The sequence below is a fragment of the Dunckerocampus dactyliophorus genome, chromosome 1 (assembly GCF_027744805.1).
Source record: "Dunckerocampus dactyliophorus isolate RoL2022-P2 chromosome 1, RoL_Ddac_1.1, whole genome shotgun sequence".
NCBI lineage: Eukaryota > Metazoa > Chordata > Actinopteri > Syngnathiformes > Syngnathidae > Dunckerocampus > Dunckerocampus dactyliophorus.
In genome coordinates this window covers 49422225-49443431 of record NC_072819.1, presented here as the reverse complement: position 1 = coordinate 49443431, position 21207 = coordinate 49422225, and the positions used below count along the sequence as shown (strand labels likewise).

The 21207-nt window shown below is 45.1% G+C and overlaps 1 protein-coding gene across 5 annotated transcripts in view; it reads right to left on the bottom strand.

Moving 5' to 3' along the window:
* Window positions 1-16106: 16106 nt before the first annotated feature.
* Window positions 16107-21207, bottom strand: part of pard3ba (par-3 family cell polarity regulator beta a) — a 164809-nt gene continuing 159708 nt past the window's right edge. For all 5 annotated transcript variants that reach the window (XM_054793478.1, XM_054793487.1, XM_054793496.1 and 2 more), the window contains one exon: window positions 16107-16778. In XM_054793478.1, the coding sequence (XP_054649453.1) occupies window positions 16469-16778 (310 nt within the window). In that variant the 3' untranslated portion in view covers window positions 16107-16468. The remainder of the gene's footprint in view (window positions 16779-21207) is intronic.

The window sequence follows — 21207 nt, the reverse complement described above, 5'->3', positions numbered from 1 at the left end:
TACGTCATTTTGGTACCCATCTGGATTTTTTTGGTTGACATTTTCCTTAATTTTTTCTACAGCTTTGACTTATGTACCACAAAGTGCCACACTTGGAACACGGCATGGTAGAACTTACCAAGAGACCTTACCTGGCAACAATCTTGTCACCTACCAGAATTTCTGTCCAGTGAATTCCCATGATGCAAACTTGGGGCAGATGCCTCTGCTGCCTCATATAGCGGAGAAAGGACAGGGAACACATTTAAGGCAAATTCAGACAGCTGTTGCTACAAAAAGTGCACTGAAGTGGTACCTTGGCTGTCGTCATGAACCCGTTCCAGAAGGTCTGACAAGACCTGAAACCTACAAAAACCGAATTCATTTTTCGCATAGGAAATAATGTAAACCCAGTTAATCCGTTCCCGACACCCAAAAATGTCAACTAAAGATACATTTTATAGAGCATAATTCTAATTTTACATGCAGAAGACAACGTGAAATAAATATAAATGACAAATTGAATGGACACGTGCACATTTAACATCACTTTTACCACCGTCACCGTGTCACCGTGCCTCCACATTTCCGAGCGCGTCTTCGATGAGTAAGACAACCTGAGGCTCGCATGTGGTCTGGCGCGTCACCTCTGAGGGTCCACACGCCGCTTGATTCCACAATGGCAGCACTATTCCGTCATCATGCATGAAAAGTGATGCATCTGCGTGTGTGTGTGTGTGTGTGTGTGTGTGTGTGTGCCTGCCGGGTTTGGAAGCAAAACACACGGGGAGTCTCCTTGCGGGTTCTGCAGACTGAAGCGGGCCAGTTACGCAAACACACCGGCACGGCGGGAGGTCAGGGTGAGCAGGTCACTGTTGTTTCTGTTTACAGGGGAACTCCACCGTGTGCGTGGCCACAAGGAGACAGCAGCAGCATGTGTGTGTGTGTGTGTGTGTGTGTGTGTGCGTGTGTGTGTGTGTGAGAGAGACAAGTCATCATTTTGATATGCAGGGAAAGACTGTGCGTCTCCCAAGGTGACTGCACGCTGCGACTGCCAGGGAATGTGAATGTAAATAAAGGGAAGAGGTCAGTGGGGTGACAAAGAGTCAGGAATAGTTGCAGCTTGGACGTTTCCACATGGATACGACTGGTGTGTGTGAGTGTGTGTAGCACTCATCTGTGCACCGCTGGCTTGGGAGAGTGAGATGTGGAGATGGAGGAACGAGGAGAAAAGGGAGGAGGAAAAAACAGAAAACCAGAAAGGATGAGGAAAATATATTTTCTTATTTGTGTGACAACACGGTCGAGTACAGACCTCCGCCAAGGCCAAACAGGTGCCGGGTTGCAGCCATGTGACCGAGGCTACGTTCACACTGCAGGTCAATTCTGATTTTTTTGCTTATATCTGACCTTTCCACGTCAGTGTGAAAAGTACAAATGAATTTTTTTCAACTGCAACTCATGCCTGGTTTGTCTGAAGCTATAACTCTGACATGCACCTCTTCTAGCGGAGTCTGAATGGTCAGGTCGCATACGTCATCGAAAGGCGTGTTTTGCTGTGCCAGACTTGATTCAAGTTGCGTACCATTTTTAAAAAGTCACGGCAATGTGACTCACGGCACGCGTGGCTCCGACATCCACTCACACACACTTCGGAACAGACATCGTAGCAAGTTCTCCATGAACTGCCGTAGCCAAAATTCTTGCCCTCTTTCTTCTTCATCTTCTACGCCGTCATTTGGTTTAGTCTTGACTCCATTTGCGCAAAATCCTTGAAATTGCCACAAACGCGTCAAGGAGAGCGCAAACCGGGGCAATGTTTACTTGGGAGTGTGATGCATACGCGGCACTTCCTGGATGCATCGCATTCACATTTACACTTCGTACCTTGGATGACATTTTCAGGAATTGTCGGAAATGGGACATGGAAGAACTGATAAAAATTTAGGGGTGTTCCAAAATTGAAATTTTGTTTCCAAAATTCACACTTTTCTAATAAAACTGCTATTACCTGCTATTACTCCCTCATTTCCCAACCGATTCACCTCATTCCAACATAACTCATTCAACAAAGTCAGGACATTCATGCTATTAGCCACAGCACAAAATTTCCCACATTTTTTTGTCCTGAATGCAAAATGCCTTTGATCTAAAGAGTTCTAACTACTTCCACATTTCTCAACTGATTCAGACCATTGTCAAAATTCTCATCTCATTCAGGACATTTAGCCTTCCTGGTACGTTGCTCTATCATGTAAGGTGATAGCATACTAGCATTTTTAGCTATTTCCACGGGTAGACACATATCTAAACCCTAAGCACTATCATGCTAGGTGTTAGCATCTTAGCATTGCTATCATGTTAACATTAGCATAGTAGCAGCTTTATCAATTTTCATAGGTAGAAACTTATATAAAAACTTGTTAACATTCGCATAGTAGCATTTTCAGCCATTTTCATAGCTAGACACATATACAAACATTTAGCACTGTTAGCATGCTAACATGAGCAATCTAAATACAGTCAAACCTGTCTATAGCGGCCACTAAAGGGAAACGGCAAAAGTGGCCGCCATAGGTAGGTGGCCATTATAGACAGGTTGGCGGCCATTTTGAATTTGTGCGTGCACATATTAACATGTCTGTGATTAGAAGCTTGTTGTGTTTGCAGATACATATAATTATACTGTTACATGTTGACCAGTAGAGGGCACTGTGGGACTGCGGATAAAAGTTGTAAAGAACAACTAGGCTTGTTATTCTACACCACCCACAGAACAAAGCTGTGCTACTACTTGTATATATACGGCAGAGTGTCATTACAGCTTTAGTTCATCAGGAAGAGACGGGAAGTGACGGTGCGACATCACGAGCAGGAGAGCTAGGCTCAGTGCTAGCTGTGAGTTTGGAGAGAGTTGGGAAGTGTGTTTATGTTGGCGTGGATGTAAAGTCCTGCAGTGTTCTCCGCTGTTAATAAAGCCATTAAAGTGCATCGGCGACGTGAGTCTCTCCTTCCCCACATTACAGTATTGACCAGTGCACATTGTCTCACACCAGGAAATAAACGGTGTCACTGTCTGCAACAAGCTCCAAAGATGGCTTTTTTATGTGGAACAACTGACAGTTTGTGTGGATCTTGTGAATGATTGTGACTGAGCTAGGACTCAGTAATTAAAGTCTACACACGACGGCTTCATTGATTAAAAAAACAAACTTTTTCGTGCATGAAGCTTCTACTTGAGTTGGTAATTTGGCCGCTATATGGGGTCAGATATTGACCAAGGGAGACAAAATGGGTGGCCGTTGGCTGCATTAGACAGGTGACCGCTATACACAGGGTCTATAACATGTAAATTTGCTGCGGGGGATTTTTTTTCAGTGGCCGGTATAGGCAGGTGGCCGCTAAGACAGGTTTGACTGTATGTAGATAAAATAAACGTAGGACTAATATTTGTGATATAAATCACAATATGGGGGGAACTATAGCGTTTGGTGGAGGTCTGCACTCTCCGAGTGCTTTTCTAGTTTTGGTAATGTGAATAACCACATAAAATGGATTTGAACAAAAAATCACAATTGGTCATCATACCCTGCAGTGTGAACGTAGCCCGAGAGACATTCAATATGGCCGCTAGCTTGGTATGTTTGTACAATAAAGGTGCCGTCGTTGAAATGATTTGCTCCCATTGTGCGAGTGTGCATGATGTGTTGCATGAAGACATGGAATAGTTGAAAACAAGGGGATCAAAAAGCGGTCGGACATAATGAATGTAGCAGATGAAAATAGCACTCCTATAAGAGCATTTGCATTCTTCCACCAGGTCTGCATGAATACATTATTGTGTAAGTCTTTCATTGTTCTACAGCGCTTTTTTCCTTATTTTCGAGTTCCAACAACAATTTAACTTTGGTTTCAGTATAAATTTTGCAAATTGTCATCAGTCAAACGAGAGCATGTTAATACTTGGCTTCACTCAACGGGAGCGACCACTTTCCTCTGCATTTTTTGGGCTGCTTCTTGAACTTTTTTCCCTTTATGAAGATCTTTGTCGTAACCATTTCCACATGCGAGAACACAAACGTCACTTGACGTCTCGCTACGAATAGGCTGATTTGCCGCCCCTCCGCTTGAGCCGGCAACAACAGCAGCCGGATGTGACGCAATCCCAATCTGGGTCAAAACCGGGGCTGTCCGATATTGGCTTTTTTGCCGATAACCAATATGCCGATGTTGTCCAACTCTCAATTTCCGATTCCGATATCAACCGATATGTGTAACATCACATATCACGTCATGGAATTAACACACTGTGGTGAATCTGTCGAGTGTAATTCCGTTTCCGGGTCATGAGGCTGTTGTAGCCACTTAGCTGTTGCTAAAGAGTTGTTGCTTGTTGTCGAGTTGAGTGGAGAGTGAACTGATCGGTGTCGCCTACCTCCACTCCTGTCTCGCTGTGGATCGCATCTCCACACTTGGTGACCCTCGACGTGGGTAAAAATGTCACCCGACAACAGAGACGACAAGAACGTGCTGGCGCCGCTACAAGTTAACAAGTTCGCTAATGCCGGTGCTATCTGCGGCACACCCACGCCCGTGGTTTCAACATTTCAAGCCCAGTTCCGACTGCGAGGAATCACACAGGACGCGATGAAGTCTTTCCACGTGTTGCCTCGATGACGGCACGTACGGGAGCCCATAGGCCTACATACTGTTTATATACAGCAGTTTTTTATGATCGGCTTTCATTATAGGGAAAAACCCCATACCGATATAAGCCGATATTACATTTTTATGGCGATATCGGGCCAATAACATCCATAGATTTTGAATTTGGTCGTTCATTCATCTGCTTGCAATGCAGAAAAAAAGTACAACAATCTTAGATTTGATTCTGATTTAAACCCAATCAGGTAAGTATGTGCCATATAATTCAGCTAACAAGCACACAGCAGTGATAACTTCCTTAGCGGCGATACAGTCAGGGTCCAAAATGCAGATGCACTGCTGAGAGCTTCTCAAATGGCAAGCAGGACATTTTGCACTAATGAAGCTGGCAGCTGTGTGTGTGTGCGTGTGTGTTTGTGAGGGACAGCCACTCTGGGCTGCAGTGTGAGACGTGTGTGTGCGTGTGTGTGTGTTTTGGGAGATAGAACACAGAGATCTAATGGGTGCACGGCTCATATTCAGCAGGCTGTTTGGCATTCCCTGGAAGGAATGCGTGGATGGATTACACTGCTGGCTGCGACGTCCACTTTCCAATGAGGCTCTACTTTGTCTTCGCCCGTATCTATCCATCTTGGCAAAACCAATAACAGAAATCCAGTGACTGCTCTGTTCTTTTTTGCACGGAAGCACATTTTTTGAAAACCCATCAGAGCAGCTTAAGCAGCAAAGCAAGTGGAAAAACTAAGAAAGTCCAACGTTCGCTTCCAGGTGAAAATATACAACAAACTAAACCACAACGGGCAAGTCGCGGGGGTTCCGTTCGAGGCTAACTGGCGAATAGCGAAATAACTTAACTGAGACGCCCATAAAAATGTTTGCTACACCCTCCTGCGATTGATCACTCGCAACACAACCCAGCTGTAAGCCCTAAATATGCCTCACGCACTTATTCAACGTATTTTAAAGCATGAAAAGCGCAGGTACTCACCACTAAAGAATGATAATGTAAGATAATGGATGAACACATGCATTTATTAAGCCGCTGCAGCGTCAGAGAACGTTAGAAGTTTCACGTTTGCTTTGCCTAACTGGTGCGTCCAAGGACCAAACAAACTGCGACATCTCAAAGCTTGACGAAAGAACATTATCAGTGAAGACATAAACCTGTAAAAATGATGGGCTGGTGCAAGCATGCTGTACATTTGACCTCTTTTCATTACCACTGTTACTCCAGGTGAAAATCACGAGACCGCGTTGCTCCTTTTTCTTGCAACAGGCATTTGTTGCAGTTAGCAATGCCTTTAAAAAATATATGCTCTTAAAATATTAAGCAACACAAAATAATTCCCACAGAGAACACAAAACGTGTTTACACTAATCCCTCGTTTGTCGCTGTTAATTGGTTCCAGACTCGACTGTGATGAGTGAATTTCCTCAAAGTAGGGTTTCTTCTTTTCTATTTTCATCGTTATGGCATAGTGAACCTGTTTACAATCTTCTAAATACGTTTTTGAACATTATTAGAGCCATCCAGGCATGAAGTCACACCCATACAGTCACCTTTAGAGTCATACTACCTAATATTGTAGATATAATCCCAGAAAATAAGCCATTTAAGACAGTTTGTTCACCCCGTAGGGGATCAGAATCAGCGGTAGACAGGAAGGAACGTTGAGGGGTTCAAAGTTGAGTTTTAGCTTGCTGGGGGCTCTGGCCGCAACAGTAACCTGTGTTATTATTATAATTATTATTAAGTTATTATTATTGTGCCTGTTGTGAGATGATTTAACCCTGCAATAAAAGCTGGTTATTGCTGGTGCTTCGGTGGTGGCTTCACCGAACAACTACTGATATCTAGTGACCAATGTAGAATGTCTTAATGGCTTGTACTTATATCTTTATGCAAGAAGATGCTTAATTTGGCCACAAAATATGTTATATTTGCTTAAATATGCATATTTTTGGACTAATAATAGGCCGCAGTCCACCACAGCAATCATTTGTTCATTAATTAATGTTTAAAAAACCCTTGATAGAGTGAGCAGAGCGATGTTCGAAGGGAGATGTAGCGAGGGACGACTGTACAACACAAAATGCACTTGCTACATGGGCCTGTTAGCACGCTAGCGGGCTAACGTTAGCGGCTAACGACAGCACATTCACTTAGAATAGCATCCTAATTAAACAACAGAAAGAGTGCAAACCGTTCTTGCATTTATATTACCCATTGGCTGCAAAAACCCGGGAGGAGTACAACAGCGTCTTCAGAAAAGTAACTCAGAAGGTGACTTTTTGCTCTTTGGCTTGGTAACGTACTTGTGCGCACCAATCATTATAGTCCCAACGAAACACATATGACCGAACATGAGGTTCCACATTAGAATCGACTCACATATTTATGTCATCAAAGTCTCACTAATACGATATATTACAAATATTAGCATTTGTATCATCTATAACGTAACCTTCTCAACTTAAATATATAAACTGACTCAAAACTGGCTGTTATGGCAGCTACAATCACGTATTTACGTATTTAGAAATGATGACCAACTTAGGGTGAATGAGATGTGTTTTCTGTGTGGGGGAAAAAGGCATACTTCTGAGGGAAACAAATCATTTTTTAACCTAAAATACACAGATTTAAAGGGTTGCAAATGCTGATTTTTTAATTAAAAAAAATAATGATATGAATGCAGCTACTGGAAACATGTCGGACAGGACCGGCTGGAATGACAAAGTAAAGACAATATATCAGACATGGAAAATAAGCAGGGTGTAATTCCACTTGGGCCTGACAGTACACTACGTGGGCCAACAGGGACACATTACACCCACAGCAACCCAACACTTGTGACATCCATTCCACCCCCCCTCACCACCGACCACCAAGCTAAACACCTGACATCTGTATGAGAAGGGCACCAATTTCACAGCGCTCACACACGCTCGCCACACATGTCCAGCCTGGGTGTGTGTGTGTGTGTGTGTGTGTGTGTGTGTGTACACTGAAACGTGTCTTTGAACAAGACAACAAGGAATGTGATGAGTGTGAACGCACTGCGGACACTCAAAGCGACGTCATACAGTGAAACCTCGGTTTTCAAATGATTCGGGTTTCGACCAAAATGTTGTCAGTCAACAAACTAGCCACTTTGCCCCGTAGTATCGTTCCGCGGAATGGATCTTTTTGTTGAGCGTAACTGCCAAATAACCCGCCATGGGGCCATGAAAGTTGTGAGTGCCAGCAATTTGATAAAGAAAAAAAAAGGTGAGAAACACGATTGAATTCATGAAATAACTCATCACAAAGTCCAAAGTGAAAGAGATGCTAAATGTTCATTTGTCAGTTTCATTTGTCGTTTAGGATTATTCTTGCATTGTTTTCTGCGCAATTTTTCTGTATTTTTGTTCATATTTTGGACAAATTCATCGGATTTACATTCTTTCCTATGAGAAAAACTGCTTTGGTTGTCGTGTGACGTTTTGGAACGAGTTAATAACCGAGGTATTTCATTTGGGTCAAAGGTCTCTCTGACGCTGCTGCATTTCCATGTTGTGTGCTTCCATTCCCTTGGCTGGAGCTGCATGTGTGCATGTGCTTGTGCATGTGCGTGTGTGTGTGCGTGTGCGTGTGTGCTTGTGCATGTGCGTGTGTGTGTGCGTGTGCGTGTGTGTGTGTGTGTGTGTCCAGTGCTGAAAGCCTGATGGATGGGGTCCAGGGGTCAGGGACTTCAGCTGTTCCCGGGCCACATCGCAACCCGGTGAACCACGGCACGGGGCTCAGGTTAGCGCCACAGTGCACACTTCTCATTGTTGGCACAAAAGGAAAGCGGAGAGGCTCAAGGGTTGGACACGCGGAGAAGGTTCTGGAGGGTTTGGACATCTGGAGGGCAAAAGTACAAAACGCTACAAGAAGCTTTGTAAACATGCTCTCATTCAGGTGAGAGAAGACACGCTGCTGCCTCCGTTTTCGGAAGAAAATCAGAAAATCATGTAACTCCAATCACTCTGTTCCAGACACCCAAAAATATGAACCAAAATAAAAACATTTTATAGATAATAACGATCGAAAACAAAAATAAAGACAAAATAAAATAAAAACAAAGTCATTCCAAATGACATGGGTGGAACTTACGGTATCGTCGATGCGGATTTCCCGTACATCCTGGCAAGATGGAATTCAATCGTGTCACTCGCCTCCTTTGTCAAATTGCCGGCACTCGCAACTTTCTTTGCCCCCATGGTGTGTTATTTAGCAGTCACGCTCAATACAAAAACTGCACGGACAGTGAGTCGGCAACGCGCAGGGCGCGCTGTTTGGGCCGCACAGAGGAAAAGCACACGTTTGTTACATGAAAACCAAGCCATGAAAACCGAATCATGCAGTCGTACGCTTGCTCGCTACACTTCAATAGGTTCTGTGTGCACGGTGAGCACAATTATTAGGCAAGTCGGGATTTGGACCGTACTGTCATTTTTGTGCATATTTTCCAACCCCGAGCTGAATGAACTTGAATGCCTATTGGCTTTCAGCATACCAGGTGATGTGCATGTGCCAACTGAGGGAGGGTGTCGCCTTAGGAGATCAAGGTATGCCTTTATTAGTCCCACAAGGGAAAATTGCAGGTTGACTGCAGCAAAAAGCAGAGTGCAAAAGGCACACAAGAGCGCAGAAAGTGCAAAATGAAGGTAATTACATATGCTATTTACAGCTGTGTGCAATTACAGTATATATGCTATTTACGATTTGTGTACAAGCTGATCAGGCCACAGCTTTATTGCACGGTTTATTGCACGGTTACCGTACAGGATTTTTGGAGCAGTTTGTATTACGGAGTCCGACAGCTGCATCAAGGGAAACCTGCGATATCTCTCCTTCACACACTTTGGATGCATCATCCCGGCACTAATGGAGCTCCTTGGTGCAGTGAGTGTGTGTTGGAGGGGGTGGGAGTCTTTGTTCATCATGCAGGACAGCTTGGCTGTCATCCTCCTCTCGCCCACCTCCCCCACCTGTTCCAGAGGACATCCCAGGACAGAGCTGGCCGTCTTAATCAGCCTTGTCCAGCTTCTTCCTGTCAGCTGCTGTGATGTGGCCCCCCCGGCATACCACGCCATGGAAGATGGCAGAGGCCATCACAGAGTCATGAGAGGTCTTCAGGAGTGCCCCCTGCACCCCAAAGGACCTCAGCCTCCTGATCTGACCTTTTTTGTAACGTGCTGGTGTGTTGTCAGTCCAGTCCAGTTTATGGTTCCGATCAACACCCTTCATTAGCTGTGCACAATTATTAGGCAGCGTCTTTTGCTCTGGCAAAACGGGCCAGAAAAGAGCAAGAAGTGTAAAACATCTTTCACAGGGATGCAGCACTCTTGAACTTGCCGAAACGACCACGATATTAGGACGCGGCTGCAGAAGCATTAAATGTTCTGCTGCAAGTGCACGAAACGGTCGCAGGAAACATGTTGAGAGGATAAACGTGCAAATTAACTGACAAATATTTGAGAAAAATCAAACATGAAGGTCCCAGGAACCCATTATCCTCCGGTGCTGTCATGTTCCGGAGCTGTGATGCACCTGGCGGGTCCATTCGTGCGTACTTGTCGTTCGGTGCTCAGAGACACGGCCAAGGTAAGAAAGGCTGCAACCCGACCACCACTCAACAGGACACACAAGTTGAAAGGCTACGACTTGGCCAAGAAATATATGAAGACGCATTTTTCACAAGTTTTATGGGCCGATGAGATGAGGGTGGCTTGATGGACCAGAGGGATGGGCCCATGTCAGCATGGCTGAGAGCTCCACTCCACCTCAGACGCCAGCAAGGCGGAGGTGGGGTGCCGGTAAGGGCTGGAACTATTAAGATGAGCTTGTTGGGCCTTTTCAGATTGAAGATGGACTCTTTTGATGCCACTTTTTCCACACAGCGGTTCAGGAAAAAGTGTGCATCTTCCAAGAAAACTATGATTTTCATGCAGGACATGATGGAGCGTCTCCATCTCAAAGGTCTTCCACAATAACGACACCTGACCTGAACCCTATCGAGTGCTCGTGGGCCTTCAAGGTAAGATTTGCAGCGAAGGTCCGCTTGTCTGAACAGCGTCTGGGAGGCTTTGGCTGCTGCTGCACAAAAGGTTGAAGGTCAAGTGATGAAGAAACTGACAGACTCCATGGACGGAAGACTTTTCCGTGTTATTGGAAAGAAGCGTGGCTCTATTGGTCAGTGATTTATTTTTGGAAATGTCAGAAATATCTTTTTGTAATCTTTGTGTTTGTTTATCATTCCGGCTTATAACAAAAATGACAATAAAGTCGTGAGATGGGAACGTTTTTGACTTTCTTTGAGCTGCCTAACGATCGTGCAGATATTCTCAACAAAAGCCCAAAACTCACTTTCACTTCCTTAAATAGTCAAGTTTGAGGTTTATTAACATTTTGGATCGAGCAAGAGCACCGTTGCTGTTGAACAATAAAACTAAATAAAACTAAAAGTAATCAAACTCATCATCCATAATGCAAAGTGCCTATCATTGCGGGCGCAGAGTACTTTGCATACTGTGTACTTAGTTACTGAGTACGGGAATTTGGACGGTGCTGCGCTGTCCCAAATCCATCACCTGTTGTAAATCTTAACATGTACCTGCTTCATCTTCGTCTTTTCTCCTTTTGAACGCTGAATTGCAACCACTCCACGGAGCATCATCGCCAACATTTGGATCGCCCGATAAAACATCGGACAACTTTTGTTCCCCCCCGCTTCTTCTTCATTCTTTTTGAATGAAGAAACATTCAACTTACATTGTTGTTCGCTACTTTCCGACGCCTCAGGTTGCTCCTCAGCCACCCGCTCCTTCTGCTACGCAGCCAAGATGGCGTCTATTGAGGGCGGTAAGCATCCAGCACAGCAAGTATCACGAAACCGTGGAAGTTGCTTGACATCAGCTCTTAAATTCATCTCTCATGAGCCATATTTGTTAGCATCGTTGCATTTGTCCAAACAAACGGACCTTTAGTTGTGCCAGGCGTTACAGTGGATCAACAAACTGAAGAAACCAGGGTGCTCCAATCATCTCTTCCACGACTGTAGATTTAACATAATTATATTAAAGGTGAATTTTTTTTGGGACTCCCTGGAGGCCACAGCACATTAGTTTATATTGCCTAATGGGCCAGCCGGCTCTGGTGCTACTGTTGGTTATTAGCACCTTTTTGCTCACCTTTCTGCTCAATGTTTCGCATGTTACAATCTTTGAAAATGTCATTTTAAAACGTTATTTCCATAACGTGCCACGGGCCGCACTTTGGAAACAGCCTAAACATGCACGTGCGCCAATTGAAACTCGACGTGCGATTTTGCTCTTATTCACATGGAAGGGGCTTCATTCCCGCTGGTGATGCCAAGAAAGGACGTCAAGCGTCTGAACGGGCAACCAGACACACTAGAGGAATAAACGCGTGCTGCCAGTGAACAGTTCCATTCCATTCTTAGCACAACGCACGAATCAACCTTTTTTTTTTGTTGCCACGACGATGACATCGGCTCAGAAAGGGGTTGCTAGTGCCAGGAGAGGTGGCCCACGTTGCCATGGCGACGGCTGGCTGGTGTAAAAAATGAAGTGTGGGCGGCCGAGAGGAAGTCGGCGTCGTTGCTTTTCGGGGTAAATCGGGTCTAAATCAGCGCATGCACAAAAGAAAAGCAAGAGGCGCCATCGGGTAAGAAAGGCAGCCTTTAAGGTGTGGGGGGGCAAGGTGAGAAAGCAAAGAATATTGCACAGGATATGAAATAATTTCTAATATCAGGCCAAGTGTGGAAAAGCAATTTCACAGCTGGTGAACATTATCAAACAAACATGGCGGCTGAAGGAGCACCCTCCAAGCTGAGTGATGCGGCGTGTAAATGCAGCGCACATGAAAGTGGATGAGGTGGGTGAAGGGCAGGCTAACTGGCAACAGCAATCCATAACAGCGCCAATCTCCATATTCAGCCCCTTTAAGACGCACATTAGGTATTCCCATGGCCTCACCCCAACACGCAGGCAGGGAGGGAGGGAGGGGGCTTTCCAATCAACTGTATCATTAAATGAGGAGGTCCGCTCGGCCCGTGGTGAGTCCGTGACTCTGTCACGAGGGCTGAATTGAAATCAGCGGCCGCGGGTGAAAGACGGAGAGGCGGCGGGCCAACGCGGGCGAATGTGCCTTTAATGAAGAGGATGAACGCGGGGTCACTGCATGTGTTCACCTGGACCCTCATGAGGGTGAATCATCCCCACGTGCACACCCTGTCTCGCTGCCTGTTTGTGCACCTCCATCACCGGCTGGTTCGGATCTGCAACCGAACAGGACAGGAAGAGACGACAAAGGACCACCAGGCCCGCTGGCGGCGACCGTCCCCCCATATGTGACCTGTGTATTTCCTGGACACAAAGTCTTCAAACTCCTCCCCTCAGGTAGGCGCTACCGAGCACTGTACGCCAAAACAAGCAGGCTCAGAGACACTTTCTCCCCCCAGGCCGTCCCAGGACTCTGATCAACACTTGAACACATGTCCGTGTTGACCATAAAAGCCCACATGAATGGAAATAGTGTTTTGTTGTTGCAGATAATATCCCGGCCTATTAAACACACCCACTTGCTAGAATTGCACCATCATGATGTTGTTGTCCCTTTTGCACATCTTATCTTCCTTTTAATGATTGATTTATTTCTTGAGTGTTTGTGTAAAACGTACAGCGAGAGCTAATTCAACCGGAGTCGCATTCCTTGTTTGCGTCAGCATCCTCGGCTGACTGTGATTCTGAGGGGGATAAGTGCTCCAGCCCTCCACTCTGCCCCCCCCGGAGGACGCTGTTTGATTGACACATGCTAACAAGCCGAGGTGTCGGACTGGGGTGTCGACAGGAGTCTCCCACAACTCAACGCCAAGCGACCAGGGAACGGTTGTGCTGCGTTCTGTTCTGTTCCGCCAGTGTGCGCTCCGAAGAAGCGAGCACAAACGCAAGCACAATTTCAAATGCGGCAGACTTTTGTCGTGATTATCATTCATGCATTATTCACTGAGAAGTACAGGAACACGTTCAAAAGGCTCACAGAGCGCTCCGACATTGAATCCTTTCTTTGTCTCGGAAATCAGTTGAGTAGTTTTTGTGTAGTCTTGTGAACAAAATGCGCAAGCAAAGAAAAGCAGGACGCGGTAATCCCTCGACACTTTGCACTTTCAATTTTCGCAGCCTCACTCTATCATGTTTTTTCAAAAAGATATGAATTCATATGCGAAGGTCTGCCAGCAGGGTTGAGACGTATTTCTTCCAACATCCGACGATATCCTGGGTCGAGGCCAGCAGGCTTCCATCCAATCAGTGTGGACCGGGCACCGCTTCCCAGTCGGACAGTTTGCCAGAACAGAAAGTCCTGCCCCATGGCCTCACCAAACTCCTCCCACTCTTGAGTTTTTACCTCAACCACCGCCGCAGCCTGCCGGTACCCGTCAGCTGCTTCAGGAGTCCCTCAAGCCATCCGTGCTCGATAGGACTCCTTCTTCAGCTTGACGGCTGCCCTGAGCTCTGGTGCCGCCATGACTGGCACCGACCACCTTGTGGCCGCAGCTCCGATCGGCTGCCTCAGCAATGGACGCACGTTGTGTCAAGAAAAAAAAGAAAGTCCTCACTCAAGTGACGTTTAAAAAAAACGTCCACATAAAAACACATTCACCGGCTGTCGTGTGCATTTTGTCCGAGCCCGATAACGCAACCACAGCTGCCTGGTGCATTATACTGGTAGGAAAAGTTGGTACGTTCCAATCCTGGCGCTGAGCGCATGGGGAGCCGCGATAAAAGGTAAGTAGGCTGCTGACAGATCGAATTTGTGAGTGCTAATGTGACGTTTTCTCAAAATCTGATCGGTCAATCGGTTCTCTTATTTGCGGCGCAACCTAAAGTGGGCTTTGAGTTTTGTCCCCTTGTGCAATTGAGTTTGACACCCCCGTTACAGTCGATAGATGTTGACTTCCAGCTGCATCAAGCATGTGAGTTGTGTCTTTGTGATGTCATCTTCGGTATTTGTGCCTTGATGTCTCTGATAACAAGTACTTTGGCTTCTACTTGTCCTCCATTCAACACAACGCACATTTTGCAGTTGGTGCCTTGAATTTTCCCCTGGTTGGGCCCCCCTTAGCAGCAACAACTGCAATCAAGCGTTTGTGATAACTTGCAATGAGTCTCTTCCAGCGCTGGGGAGGAATTTAGCAGAATTGTTGTCATTCAGCCACATTGGAGGCTTTTCCTTTTTAAGGTCATGCCACAGCATCTCAATAGGATTCAGGTCAGGACTTGGACTAGACCACTCCAAAGTCTTCATCCATTCAGAGGTGGACTTGCTGGTGTGTTTTGGATCATTGTCCTGCTGCAGAACCCAAGTTGCTTTCAGCTTGAGGTCACCAACAGATGGCCGGACATTCTCCTTCAGCACAATTCATGCTTCCATTTATCACAGCAAGTCTTCCAGGTCCTGAAGACCATCACACTACCACCACCATATTTTACTGTTGGTATGATGTTCTTTTTCTGAAATGCTGCATTACCTTTACAGCAGATGTAACGGGACACACACCTTCCAAAAAGTTCAACTTTTGTCTCGTCAGACCACAGAGTATTTTCCCAAAGGTCTTGGGGATCATCAAGATGTTAATGTTCTTTTTGTTCAGCAGTGGTTTTGGTCTTGGAACTCTGCCATGCAGGCTGTTTTTGCCCAGTGTCTTTCTTATGGTGGAGTCATGAACTCTGACCTTGGTTTTTCACACAGGGCCAAGTAGGTTTGGAGTTTTTTCCCTTGATAATAAAAAGTTTAATTGAAAAACTGCTTTTTGTGCCCTGTTGTGTTGTCATTGACTAATATTAAAATTTGTTTGATGAGCAAGAAATGTAAGTGTGATAAACAAAGAAATCGGGAAGTGCTGTATTTTTGTATTTCTGTAGGAGATTTCAAGTCTGAATTCCAATTTTTTTCCACGAGATGAAAGATTTGTTATTTTTCGAGACACGTGAGGTGAAGGTGAAGAAGTTATGAAGGTGCAGACACGAGCGACACAGACGGCTCAGCAGAGGCCCGCCCTCTGTTGGCTTTGACGCTAATTAAGCGCTGATTATAAAAGAGCCTTTCTCTCCACAGTAATTATTCCTCTTTTCAGGACTAATTTTGCCAATCACTGCCATCTTTATTTCGGAGAGCAAATTGGGCCCTAATCATCATCCTGGAGGAGATCTAATTGCTGATGATTTGGTCCTTATCAGAACGCCGGCTACTCCTATCAGTCATCTCGTAGGGCTCATTTATCCCAGATGATGTGCGGAGAAACGAGGCTGAATGTTAGAAAGTGATGACGACGGTAATGATGTTGTATCAGCGGGAGCGGATATTTGAAACATGCATGCGTGGGAATAAATGACACAGTTTAAAGAATGTACACTTCATTTATTTAAGGCAAAATGTTGGTATCAAAACGAACCGGTTAACTTAACCTGCAGTTGATCACACTTTTTATATTTGATTAGAAACACCACAAAATATTATTGTACAAAAAAAAAAGTCAGAAAGGAACAAACTCGGAAAGGACGTGACTTCCGTTGTATTGGGATTTTTGTGGGTCAAGGGGTCCCCACTTCCTGATATCCTTCCCTTAAAAGTGAGCCCATCTATTGGGAATTCTATGCAAAAGCGCGGCATTAAGATTTTATTTCAGCTCTCTTAAAAATGAATGTTAAAATGAAGATGTAAACACATCAGCATGCTTGCAAATAAACAAAGCCATTCATTTCCTCCTTCAGTACTTTAAACTGCACCAATCATCGGGTTCTTTCGTCTGGGATCAGGCTGTCTCTCGTCCGCGTAGCCGTAGCGCTCCGGGCTGGTGTAGCGACCGGGGCTGGCCTGCCGGTAGCCGTCCCCCCTCCCTCCGGCAGCCTCATTGTATTGGCGCCCTCTACGGCCCGCGGTGGGAGATGGGGGGATGTCCTGCCTCATGGCCGCACGATACTGCTGTCCTGTGCGAGGGGACGCGGGGTAATGGCGTCGGTTGGCGTCTTGGTAGTGGTCCCTGGGAGCGGATCTGGAGTGGCTCGGGTAATCATACGGATCCCTCCTGAAAGGAAACCAAAAAAAAGATGAAAGAGTTAGCTGAGGTACTGAACTGGTTTCAACCGGCTGGAAGTGGAGGACGTGCCAGAGAGTTGGTTCCGTTTACACTGCGAGGCTGCGGCCTTGGCGGGTTCGAGTAGTAGGCGGGGGCGCGGCTGGACGATGCCAGGAGATAACGACAAATGCCTCTGTGTGCATATAAGAGGATGTGTGTTGATGTGTGTGTGTGTGTGTGTGTGTGTGTGTCAGCTGGAAGTGTCCGGTTCCCTCCCACCAGCTCGAGGCGATTACGGGCTAAACCAAAACCCCCCACAAGGGGGGGACGTACAAAAGGTAAGCGAACGTTGTTCCACAGAATCCGTAAATGCTTTCAAATGCTGATCCACATCATCAGTTGCGAGAGTACGACAAATGCAAAAAACTACGACACCTGTCGGGGCGTTCAGTGTCGGGGCTTCCTTTGTTCTTCCCTCAAACCCAAGAGTGCCCGTGTCCAGTCCCTGGAGTCGGGCTCAGCACCTGTTGACTGGCCAATTAGAATGCCTCACTCGGCACAGATTAGGCATCGAGTGCGGGGGGGCGCAGGCTTCCCAGGAGGATATTCCTGGACTGTGGTGAGGTGCACTTCTTTACAAATGTGTGTGCGTGTTTTTGACCACCCAAACAGAGCGGAGGGACGGGACACACAGGAGGTCCTAAGAATGAACGCACTGCCTTTTCTTGCAGCGCAGACAACAAGAGGAACGCTGAAGGGATTGTTGGGGTTTTTACACATGAAGTTGTTTGACTTCCCCATCAGTAGTGTAGTGCATCAACAGTGGGGGGGGGATGGGGATGTCATACAACTTCATGTCTAAAACTAAAATAAAATGTAATATAAATCTAAAATAAACGTGCAAAAAAACAGCAGAGAATTTTATGTGTGAATGCGTTCACACATAAAATTCTCTGCCGTTTTTTTGTCCTCTTATGCCTTCATTTTTCAACCGATTCACACCATTCAAGCATCAAGTCGTCCAGCTTGTTTGGGAATAGTATGCGACCATTTCAATTTTTTCAAAAAACGTTTGTTTTTTTTTCCCCAAAACTCCAAAAATTCCACTGCATTGTCCCCATTGACAATCAATGGGCCATTTTCCAAAAGGCCACCATTCACACATTTCTCAAGTGATTCAAGCCATTCCAGACATCCAGGGCTTCAAACTAACAATTTTCCACATTCCAAATATTCCAACTTTTCCCGACATTCCCACTTTTCCGTAACACTAATTTCCTTTTATCTTAATTACTGTAAGTACTTCAATATTTTTCAAGTAATTCGAACAATTCCAACATCAATTCGTCTACGACAATCCAGACGTTAAAGCTACCTATTTTTCACATTTGAAAAATTACACATTTTCCCACTTTTCCAGAAAACGAATGACCTCATACGGAAGGCTACTTCCACATTTCTCAACCGATTCACATCATTCCGACATCAACTCATTCAAATAAGTCAAGACATCTCTGCTATTATCCACAGCACAAAAATTCCCACTTTTCCCAAAATGCCCATTTTTCCGGAATGCTGGATGCCTTTGATCTGATTAGATCAAAGGCATTCAGCAACTACTTTCACATTTCTCAACAGATTCCAACTGTTCCAACATCAACATGGGCACTTTCCTGCTCATTTTTGTTTTTTTCACCCCCTCATCAAGCTCACGCACTCACATGCAATATCTCCTGACATTGCAATCATCTAGTTATGTCTGTTTTAAGGCTGTAAAAGCCATCACCACACACTTTACACACTTTTTTCTCTGCCGGGCATTTCTCTCTTGTTTAAACACTCTCAAAAACGTTGGAACCTTCGTTTGAATTTGAATGATCAACCTACAAGAAATTATTAAGTGACTCACGCGGATTTCACTCCTCTGCCCGTACCCCTTCATCACCCTGGTCCGTTAGGTTGTACTGTAGCGTTTTTGTATCGTTGTTAAAACATGTTGCTCCCGTCGTCGTATTTTCTTTCTTCCGCAAATACTTCTTCCTCCTCTGTCTTCTGGGTGCGACCGCAGGTGCCTTTGGCGGTGCAGAACGTTTTGTCAACATTGTGGGTGTTGTCGGGGTTAAGACTTGCGAGCATACAGCACTTCAGAGTCACGCTGCTCGCGATCGAACATTTATGTCAATTTGGCAAGCCGAAGGCATTTTGTATCGCTCTGGATGGCACGGAGGAGGCTGATTGACAATGGTCTACATTCCCTTAGCCAATCAGGACGCAGCACGCGATACACGTTCATACACTGTGCAAAAAAAAAAAAAAAAGCAACAAAAAAAAATTCCACGAAACAGCGAGTCCATGAAAAATGAAGCACGATGTAGCGAGGGAACACTTATTTATTGGACCGCTGGACGTACCGAACCACGAGCTGGACATGCAAAAGCGCAACTTGCTTGCCTTTAAGCATTTGTGTGTGCGCGTTTGTGTGCGTGTGTGTGTGCGTGTGTGTGCATGTGTGCGTGTGTGTGTGTCCGACCAAGCAGCTGGTGGATTAAGAGGTCCATGTGCCTCAGTGACCCCCAGAGAACCTCACTCCCTGGGGTCACACAGCTGGCTGGAAGAGTGTTGGAGGCAAATGAATGAACTTTGTATGTTTGTGTGACTGAAGCCTAAAACTACGTAAATGCAGACATCATCGTGATGTTTAGGACCATGAGGAGCAGTGGACACGGCAGGTGCTCTACCAGCCATCCAGCGGAACGTTCCAGTTGGCCAGCCAAGTTGGATGCTGTCGGATCCATCCATCCGGGACTTATAACCTGACATTTGTTCAAGCGGGGGTGTCCCACCTTTTTTCCACTGAGGACCACAAACTGAAAAATGAAAGGACGCATTTTGCAACAGTTGGGCTAAGAAGTCCAATACAGCTACCGGTCAACACCCATCTTGTTCCAGTTATTGGTTGAACTTCACGTGGTTCAAGTCCAGTGAATAGCTTGAAATGCCACAAAGGCAAGTGGTGAAGTGCCAGAGGTTAAAAAAACAAAGGGTAGGGTACCCAAAACTGTTTCAGGGACCACAAAATGGGTCAACAATTTAAAGCTGTTCTGCAGAAATGGAGGTGGATCAAGCCTTGGCAGTTGGTGCAACTCCTTCCTACAGGTGCTCCACGTTCTGGAGTACTTACTACCTCCTCTGTCTGCATAGGAACTGTGTTGGAAACACACTGTGGGGCTACGCCCTCATGAGCATCAGTTGAACAGCATTGTACGGGAGGAGGTCATTTGTTGCTACAAAAATGGCAAGAAAAAAGGGAATTACCAACGGAAGAGAGACGAGCATCTTTACACTTCAACATGCAGCTTTTTCCTCCACAGAAGTTGGCGTCTTCTAAAACCTTTCACTTTTAGGGCGTATGTCAAGAAAAAAACTGCATCTCGCTTTGTGATATCGCTGAAAAAGCCTATTATTAGTATGACCATCAGTCCTTGACACCCCCTGCCCCCACGCAGACACACACACGCAATTTTTGCTGTTTTTTTTTTTTTTTTTTTACATTTTCTAAATACTTCAACTTTCTTCTTGAATATTCTTTTTGTTATGTTGACTTTATTCCCATATTATAACCTCCCCCCCCACCTAATTTTCTAAAAATACATTTATTTGGCTGTGTTAGTTTCCCATAATATTACCACTTCAAAAAAGGATCGTTTTTCTGGAATATTTTAAATCTGTGCTACTAAAACGATATTATTTTTCCTCGTGATATTACAAGTTTAGTCCGGCAAAATTGTGACTTTTTCCATCTTAAAATTTTGACTTCATTCTTATAAAATGACAGCTGTTTTTTCCCATTTCTACTGTTGTTTTATTTTCATTTTTATTCCCATCAAATTTAGACTTGTAACAGCAGAACTATTTTCACAACATAATTTCCAAAAAATTACTTTGTCCCTTGTTTTGTTTGTTTCTCAGAATATCCAGACTTAACCCCCCCCCCCCCCAAAAAGTATTTTTTCTTCAATATTTAAACTTTATGCTCCTAAAATCACATTGTTCTTCATAATATTACGTTATTCTTGTAAAATGACCACTTATTCTGGTTAAAGAGGTGGCCGGGGACCAGGAATAATATAATAATAATTACAATTATATGTATTTTAACTTAAAATATACTTTTAAGTTACGTTTGTGCAACGGGCCAATAATTAAAAAAAACCAGCTGCTGGCCACAAATGGCCCTTTGGACACCCGTGTGTTTCAGGGACTTTATGCAAGTCGCACTTTTTTTTTCATTAAAAAATCTAAGAAGCCCACCACTGGCTATCATATGTTACCAATCGTAGTTTTCGTAGTGCGTGCACGACACAAAAGCAGCAATTTAGAGACAATTAGGAGCTGCGGCTTCATTTGACTCAACACAGCAAACCTCACTCGGCCCGGA